We start from the raw sequence: 15,773 nt of genomic DNA on the forward strand, positions 1-15,773 counted from the left end.
CCACAGGGTTTTATAATTGTTTTAAATCGTAGGGGATTTTTTATTATAACTCGATCGCTTTTCCTTCTTTAATAATCTCAATATTCAATATTTTCTCTCTTTGGTTATTTTTTTGCTAGCAAATGTAACCAAGCAGTTTTATTGTACTGTGTGAAGTGTTTTCTTCAATGTTCAACATAAAAATTGAACAGATGTTTCAAACTGTGTAACCGGTTATTTATTTGGATATATCGATTTATTAAGTGATGGAGCAGAATGTACCACTACATATATTGACATGACATCTGAATCAAATTCTTAATTGGCTGAGCTTAAGCTATTTTGAGGCTGGAAAATAAAATGTATGTCCATGAAGCTTCATTTCTATACGAATAACTCTTGAGTTCGATAATGGTACATGTCGCTATCGTATAGGGATACGCTGAACGTTAGGGAATATTTTTACACTGGTCTTGTGGACAACTATGATAGTAACAGGAAATTAGCAGAATAAATCATTTGTTTATACATACTCGATAATCATTCATAAGAGATTCCAATGTGTGACAAATTAACACACGTTGTCCAACTATCCCAACACATACAAATAATTGTATAGTGGCTCAGTGTATAGTCTTGTCTTGTTTAAATATCCATATTAAACCCAATGTAATGACGAAAATATGACTGAATTGTGTTGTCAAGATATGCAAAAGAAGATGTTATATTTAGATTTCCAATTGTGCATGAACCTTTTTTCTACAAGAACGAGTTATACTATGCTTTGTTTTCGTGTCAACATCTTTTTTGTACGATTGTCTGTCGTGGTGTAGCGTTCTTCTACCCTTCTTCTATGAAAAAGTAGAAGTCGGTATTTGTAGACTGTGATCTGCTGCGAGGAAGGACATGGGCTTCAAGTCTTCTGTCTCGCAATGTGATGCGCTTATTTAGTAATGGATCAAATGTAGTAATTTGATGGAGTGCAATTAGCACATTGTCTGTCGTGGTGTAGCGTTCTTCTACCCTTCTTCTATGAAAAAGTAGAAGTCGGTATTTGTAGACTGTGATCTGCTGCGAGGAAGGACATGGGCTTCAAGTCTTCTGTCTCGCAATGTGATGCGCTTATTTAGTAATGGATCAAATGTAGTAATTTGATGGAGTGCAATTAGCACATTGTCTGTCGTGGTGTAGCGTTCTTCTACCCTTCTTCTATGAAAAAGTAGAAGTCGGTATTTGTAGACTGTGATCTGCTGCGAGGAAGGACATGGGCTTCAAGTCTTCTGTCTCGCAATGTGATGCGCTCATTTAGTAATGGATCAAATGTAGTAATTTGATGGAGTGCAATTAGCACATTGTCTGTCGTGGTGTAGCGTTCTTCTACCCTTCTTCTATGAAAAAGTAGAAGTCGGTATTTGTAGACTGTGATCTGCTGCGAGGAAGGACATGGGCTTCAAGTCTTCTGTCTCGCAATGTGATGCGCTTATTTAGTAATGGATCAAATGTAGTAATTTGATGGGGTGCAATTAGCACATTGTCTGTCGTGGTGTAGCGTTCTTCTACCCTTCTTCTATGAAAAAGTAGAAGTCGGTATTTGTAGACTGTGATCTGCTGCGAGGAAGGACATGGGCTTCAAGTCTTCTGTCTCGCAATGTGATGCGCTTATTTAGTAATGGATCAAATGTAGTAATTTGATGGAGTGCAATTAGCACATTGTCTGTCGTGGTGTAGCGTTCTTCTACCCTTCTTCTATGAAAAAGTAGAAGTCGGTATTTGTAGACTGTGATCTGCTGCGAGGAAGGACATGGGCTTCAAGTCTTCTGTCTCGCAATGTGATGCGCTTATTTAGTAATGGATCAAATGTAGTAATTTGATGGAGTGCAATTAGCACGTATAGCTATTCGCTAAGATTATTCACCCTCGTCCCTGGACCCCTCGCGGACCCCACATAAGCGCCGTTTGTCCCCGGTTTAACAGCAGCTACACGGGGTTTATACTGCTTGATAATACAATACAGTACTGAGCTTGAGCGATGCGCGGCTACAGCCACAGGTGGTATGGGAACTATGGAGAGGTGACCTCGGCGATGTTGCCAGTTCTCCCCACCTGTATCCGCTCCCACCACCACCGTACACACACTGCGGCTCCCGCCCAGCGTACGTACACGGGAGGACATGGGACAGTGTGAGACGCATTGTGTGCACCGGAAACAGGTCCTTTTAATTCCCAACACCTTGATTTGAGGCCACGGAAACTGGGCGTGACCCACTTGTAGTGAGTGGGCGGAGTGAAAATTACGGTAAGCGGACTGTATGTCCACGTCGTAAAACTGTTAGGACTATTTCTTACCTACTTCTTTTAAGGGATGGACAGTGGTCCACGGTCACGACCTGGGATCCACCGTCCGACTCAAGGGTTTCTTTTGACGAGGGGTTGACAAGGGATCGTCGTACCCTGCAGAAAAGTGACGTCAGCCACCCTCATCAAAACTAGGCGTGGACCTGCAGTCCTACAATCGAAAATTACAACTTCTAGCTACAAACAGATTTCATTTCGAGCCTGTTCTCGCCATATGAGCCTACCCCCAAACTATTATTGTACCCGGCCATTTTTTCTATACCGTTTTAATAATAAACAATACCTATAGCTATAGTTTCAAACAAGAATGTAAACAAACACTCTATCACCAACACAGTAACATAATAGTGAAGTTGAACGATTATCTACGCAATTCTTCGTAGCTCGGTATTACTGTCGAATACAGTTTGGATATGAGACAAAATATCGATTTTTTTTAATACGAGTTTGCCAGTTCTTGGCGATAACTGACCATCGTACGTATTCAAATTGTGTCTTAAGCTTAAGCTTGTTCTCAGTTCATTCATCCTCTTGGTGAGGTTAAAGCTGAAATACAATTAATACAAGTAAAAATGAAAAGTTCTATAAAAAAAAATAATTTAAAAAAACGTATCCTATTTAGTATGTGCAGAGTTGGTAAAACTGTTGCTATACACGAATATGTTGTTATTGAACTATTGACAATAACGTAAGATAATTATTATGGAATTGTATAATTTGGTCCCCTTTGTTGACACACTGATAACGTCTTATTGGATCTTATATCCTAGTATTTATCACAGCCTATTGCTTTATCAGCAAGTCCTAACCTGCATGGTGCTATCTTCGTTTTATAAACGACCAGTTGCCATCTGAGACGGTATCCGAGAGCCTTCTTAGTGATGTAAATCTCCGAGAATTAAAAATCAAAGAAATATTCTTAGGCAATATTTCCAAAATTCATAAATCCTGGGATATCATGATCAATTTGCAGTATAAAAACTGAAAATAATAGGTAATAGCAGTAAATTATATATGGTTAAATCAAACTCTAAAACTGTAATATATTTTAAAATGTAATTATAAAAGTATATAAGAATGGGAATATTGACAGTTTATTGGCTTATCCATTCATTCTAAATTGTAAAATTTCAGCTATATTCTAAATAAAGAAACAGTGAAATAGTTTTTGACTATTTTAGATCTAGGATGTTTGAGTTCCAAGATGAAATAAAAAGGCTGCTTATATAAAAAAAGGCTTGAATTTTTAATAATGTTTTAGGAATCGAAATCCATTTAGTTCTATAGATTTACAGGATATTGTCAAAACAGGAAATATAATACTAATGTTAAAAATAAACAAATCACGCTTTGGTATGATTTGTTTATTTTAGCCTAGTTTCTAATTATGTATTAGGTTAGTATTTACCTGAAGAAGAGATCAGATTGCAGATCTCGAAACGTAGTGTCACTGATTGTTTTTGTTTCACTGAACGATGGTAGGTCTTTGTTATGCTATCACCAATCTAGATATAATTATTATTGAGCGGTCAGAGTGTCTGTTGTAAGCCTAAACATATGACGTATTAAAATGTATCTTTTTAATCCTTTTGATTAATACCTTCCTATTTCGCAACAAAGCTCATGCTGTTGAGAATTTATTTCATAGGGCAAATTTTTCTGTCGATTTCGTGAACATGTACGTCTTGTGCTATATAATGAAACTTGACTCGCGGATTATGGTTGCCTGCAGGGTGCATTCATTCATCACCCACCCAAGGCTTCATGCCATCAGGTGACGTGCTACCCTTAACCCTAATAGGTATCTGATATCCTGCCTCAAAGGTCAGACCATCACTTTATAATAATTTTCCTCGTTTTTTTGTGGCGAAGTACTTTTCAACTGTGTAGATGATGAAAGTTGTAAGGGTTCGATTATGTCACAATATTTTTTCTCGTTATAACACGTTCCATTATTGAGTTTGTTAGTCCTATCGGTAGCAACAAAACAAACTTGAATGAAATTAATTTTCGTGCACGAACTGTTCCATACTTATGTGCGTTTGACGTTTAATCCCACATACAAGATTATTTAAATAAAAGGAAGCTCCTTTGAGAAATCTTGCGATACGGCCCTCTTTGTTGGGCAATGCGATTTCTCTAGGTAAACATAGGTTGGTTCAGATCTTTAGATTGGTCCCCATACAACACACACGCTTGTGAGATATTATCTTTTAAACGTTTCAGAAGTGCTTACGTTATTTGTGCCTTATCATGTTATCAAATGGAAAGAATTCCTTATTTTGAAATATTGATATTTGCGTTACACTCTTCTTTTTTTTAGGTTAAGAATCATAGAAATTGCACATAGTCCTATGAGGACCTCTGCGCTGCTTCTGGAGTGACAAGATATTCTGGACGAGTAAGGTTAGGGAGTAGGGGTCCGCCTTCTGTCGAGATCCACGAGGAAGAATTTAGGGTACTAATATCAAAGTCTTGTCCCCTCGGAAAAAGGGGAAGCCAGCTCTGAACCAGCTCTCCCGTCAAAGCAGGCAGGGGTAGGGGTGGCACACCTTTATGTCTAGGCTAGCAAAAACCTTTGACACCTAGGGAACGAATTCCACCAACTCCCAACAGTCATCTCCCGCAGTAGACTAGACCTGTCGAATCACCCTTGTGCCCCAGAATCTCGACATTTGCGACTAGTGATATACCCAGTGTGGGATCAACGATAAGGTATAAACCAGCCAGAAGTGAACCCTGCTCGGTAAAAGAAGTACACTTGTATACACGATATTCGATTGTTTATGCTGTGTCACAAATAATGGAATAAAAATTATTTATTTTACCAGGAAAAGTTATGGCCACAAAATGGCAGATTCTCAGGAAATCACGGGTTGTATTGCCACAGCTCCTTTCTCCACATTCATTCAAATTACACTCAAAATGCAAGCCGCCATTGACTATTCACAATTGAAAAGTCGCCAGTTCGAATGTATGTGTTACAGAACGGGACGGACTCGCGCGGCCTACCGGAGAGAAAGGTCAACCAATCGCCAGAGTGCTGCCGGTATCGACCCGCACATTACCGGGCAAATACTGTACTCGAGTCCGCTCGTCAACCTCAAGTGTTGGCTTTGGCATTTCGATTCACCGATTCATTCCTAACACGCGTTCAGCGCAAGTTCGATCGTGCCGCTTCAAATGTCAAATCATCGTAATGTCAAAGCTAAATTATTAAACGTGTTCTGCTTTGTCGCCATAGCTTTTTGATGTGACTACTTCTTTTGGCGGGCTATGGATGTATGTTTGGCACGGAGGGAAAACGTTTGTTTAGCGTCACGCAACGCTTGTTCGCTCTGTAGCCGCTAGGGGCGGGACTAATTTTATTTATTATTTCGGAAATGCAAGATTGTGGTGAAAATAATACTGACAAAAAATTGGAAAAGGACAAAATAATTACTACATTTTCATTGCCATTATATTCTAAAAATGAAATTATGGGTGCATAACAACTGAAATAAGAAATAGAAATTCTGGAATAAAATCTTGCTAAATATTTCGTCGTTGCTTATCTCTTTGTACTTATAATTTTTATAGTTTTACATTGCAAAATTTAATTTATCTTTTAAAAAGTCAATAGTTTTGGCATTTCTTCAACAACATTTGGCACTAAAATCTCTTAGTAAAAGGTTAAAGGTTAAGTTAGTAATCTGTAGATAAAAAAGTATAATTGGTTGTGTAATCAAGGCAGTAATATCCACTAACCCAGTTGCTGGACACGAGTTAGCATTAAAAACTACTATATCCGTTAGCGTTCAAAATATTAGTATTAAAACTTGTAATGCCCATAAACTACTCACATTCTCATCTCGCATGTGCGTGGCCGGAGGTATTGAGCTGATTAGTTTGCTCGGGTCGCCCAGTTTGCTAATTAGTAATGAACCGGGGCTAACACAAACAAGAGCAACCGTTGCCTGCAGCCTTGAACGGAACTACTATATCCGTTAGATTTCAAAATATTAGTATTAAAACTTGTAATGCCCATAAACTACTCACATTCTCATCTCGCATGTGCGTGGCCGGAGGTATTGAGCTGATTAGTTTGCTCGGGTCGCCCAGTTTGCTAATTAGTAATGAACCGGGGCTAACACAAACAAGAGCAACCGTTGCCTGCAGCCTTGAACGGAACTAATATATCCGTTAGCTTTGAAAATATTAGTATTAAAACTTGTAATGCCCATAAACTACTCACATTCTCATCTCGCATGTGCGTGGCCGGAGGTATTGAGCTGATTAGTTTGCTCGGGTCGCCCAGTTTGCTAATTAGTAATGAACCGGGGCTAACACAAACAAGAGCAACCGTTGCCTGCAGCCTTGAACGGAACTACTATATCCGTTAGCTTTCAAAATATTAGTATTAAAACTTGTAATGCCCATAAACTACTCACATTCTCATCTCGCATGTGCGTGGCCGGAGGTATTGAGCTGATTAGTTTGCTCGGGTCGCCCAGTTTGCTAATTAGTAATGAACCGGGGCTAACACAAACAAGAGCAACCGTTGCCTGCAGCCTTGAACGGAACTACTATATCCGTTAGCTTTCAAAATATTAGTATTAAAACTTGTAATGCCCATAAACTACTCACATTCTCATCTCGCATGTGCGTGGCCGGAGGTATTGAGCTGATTAGTTTGCTCGGGTCGCCCAGTTTGCTAATTAGTAATGAACCGGGGCTAACACAAACAAGAGCAACCGTTGCTTGCAGTTGAATTACGTTGCCCTCCCTCTCCGGGCAATAACAAACAACTCTTGGCCCAACTATGAATTGTCTTGTTTGTCTCGTCTTAACATTTGCTTCGACTCTCCAGGCGGTGATGTTTGAGATCCTGTTCTCCAAGCTCCGGTAATGTGGGATGTGTTGTGTTCAGTTCTAATTGGAGCGATTGGTTCATTACTAGCATCAATATAAAGAAAAGCAGCAGAGGTGGACAAATGGGGGGGGGGGAGTGAACAATCCCGACTTGAGCACATGAATGAGGCACAACTGTTGCGCTTATGCAAGTGCGAATAATACTACACATCAGTGGCTTATTGTCAGTAAACTATGAACGTGTAGTACAGTTAGTGGCTCTGGCCTCAACCTGAGTACTGCTCCGGCGTAAACTTGGAATCAGTTAAAATTATTTTTAATATTTGTATTATTATGTGCAATTAAAATTTGAATTTGAGTGTTGGTGCTAATGGCTAATAACAACAAACTGTAATTTTCCATTTTCTGCTTTGTATGCTTGATGGAAGTCACCAGGTTTCAATGTAAAATAAATTTGTTTGTATTCTTCCACAATTTTAACTATCAATAAAAAAGTAAATTAACATTGTGGAAGAATAAAAATGACTTTTATATTTAAACCTGTAAATTTGTCATAAACATAGTAATTGATCTTCGTGATTTTGACCCTCACTTTGTAATGAGCACTCGTAATGGTTTCGTCATTACAAAGTCCAGGTTTAGTTGATATTACAAATTGTAATTACATGCAATATACCACCGACTTCTATGAGTCGTATATTTGCTCTAATATTTCAGGATAATCATAGGATGCCCTAAGTCTTTTGTAATTACAAACTGTAATTAACCAATTGTTATCGTGGGAAAATCAGATGTTGTGGGTTTTTTTGCTTAACCTTCCCTCCCTTCACAAATCTATATCACAAAAAGTTGGTAAACATGGTGTTATAATAATCATGTAAATATTTATTAGCTGAGTCGCCTAATGATGAAACCTTTACTTTCGAAAGCCCTTGTCCAAAATAATAATTTGAAACAATATTGTATTATTTACATTTAGTAGTATTTATAAGTTTTTTTCCAATTGTTCCAAAAGTTTTCAATAAACATGGTTTTGTTTATTTTTTTTATTTCATCTGAAATTTTGCCAAGGGTAAACGCTTAGTTAATTCATTTAAACTACAGTTTGCACATCTTTACATATGCAATTAGAAACCCACGGTATTTGAGCGAAATACAACAGAAGGAACAATAAGTGTTCTTTCTGTTAGATTTCGTCACAACGGAAAGGACTGGTGATGTTCTGTTGACCCTGGACACGATAGCGGTGTAAATATTGGACAACTCCACTGTTAAGCGGACAGACACGTCATTGTCGACACAGACACACAGGCCACGATCAGTGAGAGAGCGGTTCGTCCGCCAGTCGGTAATATTCTGGTGTATTAGTCGCGAACAGAGAAACTATCGTGGCTTCATGGTGGGGTTCAGCCGATCTTCGTGCAGGTCGCACCGTGTAAGTTGGCGCTTCGAGGTGATCGTTGTCGATGTTTTATGATTTGTTACAACACGGAAAAGGTTTTTACCGAACGTGTGAGTCATCCGAATAAGAAACTCGACCTGATTGACTCGATAGTCGAATCGATAAGAGTAATTCCACTGTTTCCGTCAGCTGCCGCTGTTCGGTTCCGGTTTTCATCGGAACAGGTTTTACTGTGATAACAAGTTGTGTTTTCAATGTTGGCCCTACGGATCCGCCAGATTCTGTTACGTTTTGTCGCTTGTCTCAAGGTTAAGTGGTTTTTTGTCGATTTATACTAGTTATTGTTTACAGTTCAGTTAGTTGTGTCTAGGCTATTTGTTTTGACATCTTTATTGTCGTTTTAAGTTGTTGGAGTAGCCTAAGAGGTCACAACCTGCCGGTTGGATCATGCATCTGGTGGAGTTTTTGTTGATACAGCTAGTCGTACAACATTGGCAAGTTGTATTGCAGCAGAGAAAGTGTATAGGTGATTAGTGTTATGGAATATGAACTAATTCAGTCATACTTTGTAAACTCGATCAGGAGCAAATATGTACGTGAGTAGTGTGGTGTTGTCCATTCTCATGTCCTCAACAGCAGCGCTGATTTACAATTCTCAAGCCCAAGCTGTTCATTAACTTAGCATTTCATTTGACCTTGACATTCTTTGCAGTGTAACATTGGCTTCTGAGAAGCGGGTATTGTTTGAAACCAAGTGAAGGGTTGTACTTATCCACATTTCAACATAATATACTTTGTGTTGCCAAAGTCAGAATGAACTCTTTTTAATTGTATTCTTATATGAACTCTGCATATTGTGGTCTATTTTTCTATTCCTACTATTGGCTAGCAAATTTTCTCTTTGTGTCTATATTTTCGTAATGAATAAAATACATTGCTTAAATTGAACCACTTTTCATTATTCGATAGAGCTGAAGTTGTACATATAAACTCAAATCCCATGACAGGATATTTAAAAAAAAAATAAATATTTAGACCGATTAAATTACCAAATTACGCAGGACTCCACTTGGCCTCGAAAGGTTGAAGAGATATCCATAAGAGATGCATTGGTTAATAGATATGTAGTCAAATGTTCAAAGTAAACTTGTATTATAAAGTATACTAATCTGTATTAAGGTCCCAGCTGGTGTGAACAAAAGCTGATGTAAACATTGTGTGTATTATTGTTTATTGATTTTACAGTTTAAAATGTATAGATGCAAGTTCGTTAAGATTATTTATATATTTTCATCAAACATAAATATACGTTTTTAAGAGAGGTGTTTAATTAAATCAGTGTTTATACTTGGAAACTACTAAATGTACAACTCAATATATTTATTTTTTTGTATGGTTTCTTTCTGTTTTAATATTGGTTGTAGCGAAATTAAGAACTATTCATTTCACTTAGCTTTTGTAATAATGTACAAATAATTTCTTGTAATAATGTGTGGAATTAAAATGCATTGAAATAATTCGGATTAATAGTAACAAATTCAGCTATTCAATTGGATTATGGAAAAGGAAAGCCGAAAGAAATTACAACTTAATGCAAGCACCAAGAGAAGTTTGAAAATGAAACTGAAGTGAAGCGTTTACATTTAGATAAAAGTAAAATGCGCTTACAAAGAGCACGATTAAATGCTCATCGTGAGCGCTACGTAACAGCATGCTCTAATAAACTAATTTTTAACAAAGTAGTATGTGATTTTTTTTCAAATGTTTCTATATTTCTTGGTTTTGTTAACTCAAGTGAGATAGTCTACACATTTACAGCTCTGCTACAGTATAACTTTAGACATTGGACTTCTAAATGCTTGTTCTAATGAGATAATAGCACTCAGTGATGATACTACTTGTACTTGAGCCAGATAAAGTGAAGGTGTGTGGGTGACTGAGAGAGATGTTTGATGTTACAGGGCAGCGAGAGTGCGACGGCAGGTCGGGTCTCCTCTTCGAGGAGTCGGACCTCTGATGAGCCCCACATCGGCAAGTACAAACTACTCAAGACCATCGGCAAGGGCAACTTTGCCAAGGTCAAACTGGCAAAACATGTTCCCACGGGAAAAGAGGTGAGTGAGATGCTCAAATGATTTTGGTAGAATTAAGTAATGACAATAATATTGCAAAAGGAATTTGTGTACCAACAATAGATATATTCTTGATTATCATTAAAATTTTTTTTGTTGCGTATCAAAAGTTAAACATAGAGCATTGCGAGTCTTCTTCAAAGAAACGTAACTATTATTAACTAGTGTAAGGGATAAAAATATGTTTGTCGTATAAAATAGGTGTTAAATATTTTATGTAATTTAAAATAGTATGTATATATATATATATATATATATATATATATATATATATACAAATTGTTAATCTTCGTTACTACACAGTTAAAGCAAATTTTTCATAACTACATGTTTTTCCGGACATTTGCCTTTAGGTCACAATAGGTCTGTACTTACAGACCACTAAGAACTAAGTGTTTTCATTTAGTGTGTATTGGAGTTGACACCGAAAATGGATGATTTCATTCGTACTTTTGCATGTCGCAACATAACAAAGATTTTAGTTAAGTGTTAAGTTAGTTATCCACCTGTGGAAGTTCAGATTGCAGATTTCTAAACGTAGTGTTACTTACTCATTTATATTTATATTTTAATTTATATTCGAATATATGTTTTTAGGCATATTGTATCAAACTATGACTGTCAATACATTTTTTTATGTGGGATGACAATGAAAGATTTTTGATTCTTGATTTTTTCTTTGTATAACTGAAAGATGGCAAATGTCCGGAAAAATTTTGTTTCCTTCACAATCCTTCTTATGTGTATGGATAAACCGATATACATTGGCTTGAGCAATCGATATAGACTGTAGGTGTGGTAAAATTATGGCGGAAAAAGGTGGGTAGGAGTGTTTAATCTTCACACTAAATGAAGATTGTGTATGTACTGAATGTACATATGAACAACTACATGATACAGGTGTAGGACTTAGGTGAACTCATATTCATTGTCTAAAGCAATCGATGTAGAGTGTAGGTATGGTGAAATTATGGTTGGGAGGAGATGGTGGGAGTGAGGTTAAAAAATTTCACATATAATGAAGATTGTGTCAAAGTACATACGAAGAACAACAGGTGTAGGACTTATGATGAACTCATGTACATTATCTTGAGCAATAGACTGTAGGTGTAGAGTAATTATGGTGAAGAGAAGGTGGGTGAAAGTGTCTAATCTTTACACTGGATAAAGATTGTGGCAAAGTACACAATAAGGATGACATGACAGGTGTTGCACTCAAGATGAACATTGTCTTGTGAACAATTGGTGTAGTATGTAGGTGTGAAGTAACTATGGATGGAAGGAAGTGGATGGGAGTGTCTAATCTTTACACCGAACAAAAATTATGGCAAAGTACATAAGAAGGACGACATGATGCAGTTGTTGCACTCAATATGAACATTGTCTTGAACAATTAGAGTAGTATGTAGGTGTGAAGTAATTATGGATGAAAGGAAGTGGGTGGGAGGCTAGCAGGAACACTAACTGTTGTGTTGTGCTCAGTGTAGCTGACCGCTGACACGAGAGTTGGATAATTGACAGGGTAGCTGCTGGCTGCTGCCGTGTATCAGAGCATGACCATATTGTTACTGGCATCCTTGGCCCACTCTTTCTTCCTCCTACAGTACCCAGTACCACTCACTAATTATACACCATCTCAGTCTCGTTCTTGTTCACCTTCGCACACTGGCAGCTATTCTTTGTTTCCTCTGTGATGGTTATCGCTCGCTGTCGGAGGAAAGTCTCCAGCAAGAAACACATTTGTGCCGGTTGAAGGTTTCTTCTCTTCTCTTCGTGTAGAAGAGTTCATTTCTTGCTCTGATAATTGTCCTAATTCTTATGAATAAAACAATACAATTCTCGGGTGTTGCTTAATAGAAGAATTATTACACTTTCTCAGGCATCAAGCAAGGTATTAAGATCGACAAGATGTCACTATTTTCAATTAGTAAGCTCTGTATGAAAGCACATGTAGTTGGTGTGTATGGAGTCCCTAACCTGTTCTGAATTACAGTTGAAACAGGATTTGAAACTAAATCAAGTCTTATGTATTATTGTTTTTCCAATTGAAATTAAACTATGATACATTATTTGTGATTAGTTGAAAACCTCATTAGCAATTACTTTAAATTACATAATTATTAGGAAACAGATCTAATTTGGGATATTTTGTTGGCATGATTTTTGTGTTAATTACAAATTGTAATATAGAGGGTGTCCTGATGTTAATTAAACATACATACTTTTTATGATTGATTAGTGGGATGAAAATGGCTCTTTCTCTCCATATAAATCTGTCCTCATTAATTGTTTTTGAATTATAAATTTTTCATAGTTATGTGACTGTTGCTGTTACTCATTTACCAATACAAATCGTGCATGTGTAAAACAATAACAATTGTGTACTTATATTACTGTAAAAAATCACAAATTTACTCTTAAAAATGCATAAAAAGGCTTATGAAACAAACTAAATACAAAATAGTGTTTTCAGTATTCTAAAGTAAATTTTGGATGGCAAGCAGCCTTTAAGCGTCAAGGGTGTTAATGCAAATCTCAACAGAGTCCCAGATCTGGATAAAAACTTAAGCTAGGTTGAAAATAAAATTAGGAAAACAAAAGTAACAACAGTATTTTTCTTTTAAATCTTATTTGGATACAAATCAACCCAAATAGGATGGAATATAAAATCAATATGCTCTTGTTCTATTGATTACATTATTTTCATTATATAAGTATTATACTTGTATATATGGTGGATAGTAAGTATAACTCGTTATTCTATCTAATAATAATGGAGTAGTGGAAGTCAGTCGGCGCCACTCATGCCACTAGGTGGAAGTGTACCATTCATGTAACAATGTGAATATAATACCTAGTAATTTTCTCATTTCAAGCAATAATCGTTACAATTAATTGCATTTCCTTAGTGTCTATGAATATGTATGTTGGCATTCAAATCGTAGGTATATGCAAGGGCTGTATGAATATTAGATGAATTATCTGTTTGACCGCCACATGTGTAATGGCAGTGCTGACGGTAGATGGGCTGGGCTGTGGCAGTGGCAATAATTAATGTGACAATATAGGACAGAAGCTTCATTATATATAGTGGTCATCCTGCACGGGGGTTCAGTCACATAATCATGGTGTTAAATATTGTGGGCTTGTTATTTTTGGTCATTCTCAAACTAAGTGTCATTACATTTGTACATTAGTACAAGGATAGTTATTTCTAATAGGGCATGATTCAAGGTGTTTTAAACTGTTATTTATTGTTAGAAATATCGATAGGTTGATTGTCCAAACACGTGTTTTTCAAATGGTTTTATCATAAGATATTTGTAAGCAGCGAGAAATTCAAAAATAAAAGGTGGGAGCATTTTCTCAGATTGTTTATTTGCAAGGAAAATGTGTGTTAAGTTATTTGTTTGCTCAAGTTATTTTAGGACATTAAATACTACTATACTAAATTAATCCATTCTGGAAAAGAGAAGACTTTATATTGAATTCTTTATAAAATCTGTTATGAAAGTACAATGGGGGGTGAAAAGGTTTAACTGTATTTGTGAGCAAAATGTTATCAGTACTATTATAATACTCTGTTTTAAGTTAGACCCATTAAGATTCCGTAACAAAGTTATTCTATGTTACAGGTAGCAATCAAAATAATAGACAAGACACAATTAAATCCAGGGAGTTTACAAAAGGTGAGTAAACCGCTACATTGTTCATTAGTTACAAATTGTTATAGGCTTGAACGACTCGATGAAGATGATGTTATCATCGTTTTTAGAATTCTGGTGTAAGATGTGAAAACTAGAATTATATTGAAACAGTACTACTGTGATTTAGTACGTTCTTCAGTCATTACACAGAAAGAGTATTTAATCTACACTAATATCAGAGGTGAAAGCTGACTTTCAGAGTGGTCTGAAAGTTTACTGTGATAAGATTAATTTTGTGTGAATTTCAATCTCTTTTTTTTGGCAAAAAAATTACCATTTCTAGAAACATCTTTAAATATTCATTTCACTCTCATATCAGTATGCTGAAGTCGTCATGTGCATATTTTAGTGTTAAAAATACTTCGAGTTATATAACAGCATTCATAAAATAATATCCATAAACTGAAAAGCATTGTAAAGATCACATTTTATTTTATGTTTGTTTTTGTTACAGTTATTTAGAGAAGTTAGGATAATGAAGATGCTAGATCATCCAAACATAGGTAAGTTCATACTTGTCAGTACCTACTCTATAAATGTTAGCCAGTCGTTAGATTATATAATTTGCTAGTTAATCTATCATAAAGTCTTAAGCTTTACTGTAGATATGGTCACTGAGAACAGATACAAGTATTTTTTGTAATGTTGTAGTATTACTCAAGTTACTGTTGTATTACTTATTGCTATTTAATAACGGAGAAAAAGCCTGTACTTTTATGTAAGTCTCTACAGTACAGAATGTATAAATTAAATTCAGTTCTTTCATCGAGTTGCTGGTAATTTAACAAGTTGTACAAGTTAACTTTACTGAAACAAAGTTTGTTCGTCTGTTATTCAAGCGGCATTGTATAACACTCTTCTTAGAAGTTGGCCTGTTTTTTAACATTACATTTCAATATTACCTTTATAAGTGATTTCCCTGACATGTGAATGAGAACTTCTTGCAGAGTAACATGGTATAGGCCAATTAAAACAACATTATGTGAATTTAAATAGTAAAAATTGATGGGTGTCAAGATTAAAACATTCTAATGCATCACCTCTAACATTCCTAAAATCTTACTGGAGATAAATGTTAAATTACATTTAAATATTCTTTGTGTGTTAAACTTAATAAATAAAGTATTGTTTGTATAAAATTTTCTCAACCTTTTGAATTAATTTATGTTATGTAATTTATTAATTCATATTTTTCAAAAGGCAAACGTTTCAACTCTTCACAGTGATTTAACAGTGTACTACAATAAATCTTAAAGGTTTATTCTCATTATTCTACAATAAGTATTAATTAATATTCATTTTCATTATTTTGTTGAATTTCCCCTGGAAAAATGAATAATTATTGGA

General features: G+C 36.0%; 1 protein-coding gene across 10 annotated transcripts in view; it reads left to right on the top strand.

Moving 5' to 3' along the window:
* Positions 1-15,773, top strand: part of LOC124364831 (serine/threonine-protein kinase MARK2-like) — a 146,258-nt gene that overhangs the window by 77,316 nt on the left and 53,169 nt on the right. For all 10 annotated transcript variants that reach the window (XR_006922663.1, XR_006922662.1, XR_006922661.1 and 7 more), the window contains exons 2-4: positions 10,549-10,701; positions 14,355-14,408; positions 14,881-14,929. Coding sequence is in view for 1 of the 10 variants with exons in the window: in XM_046820607.1 (XP_046676563.1) it covers positions 10,549-10,701; positions 14,355-14,408; positions 14,881-14,929 (256 nt within the window). In the remaining 9 variants the exon portion in view is untranslated. The remainder of the gene's footprint in view (positions 1-10,548; positions 10,702-14,354; positions 14,409-14,880; positions 14,930-15,773) is intronic.

Source organism: Homalodisca vitripennis, chromosome 6 (assembly GCF_021130785.1).
Source record: "Homalodisca vitripennis isolate AUS2020 chromosome 6, UT_GWSS_2.1, whole genome shotgun sequence".
In the NCBI taxonomy this organism is placed as follows: Eukaryota; Metazoa; Arthropoda; class Insecta; order Hemiptera; family Cicadellidae; genus Homalodisca; species Homalodisca vitripennis.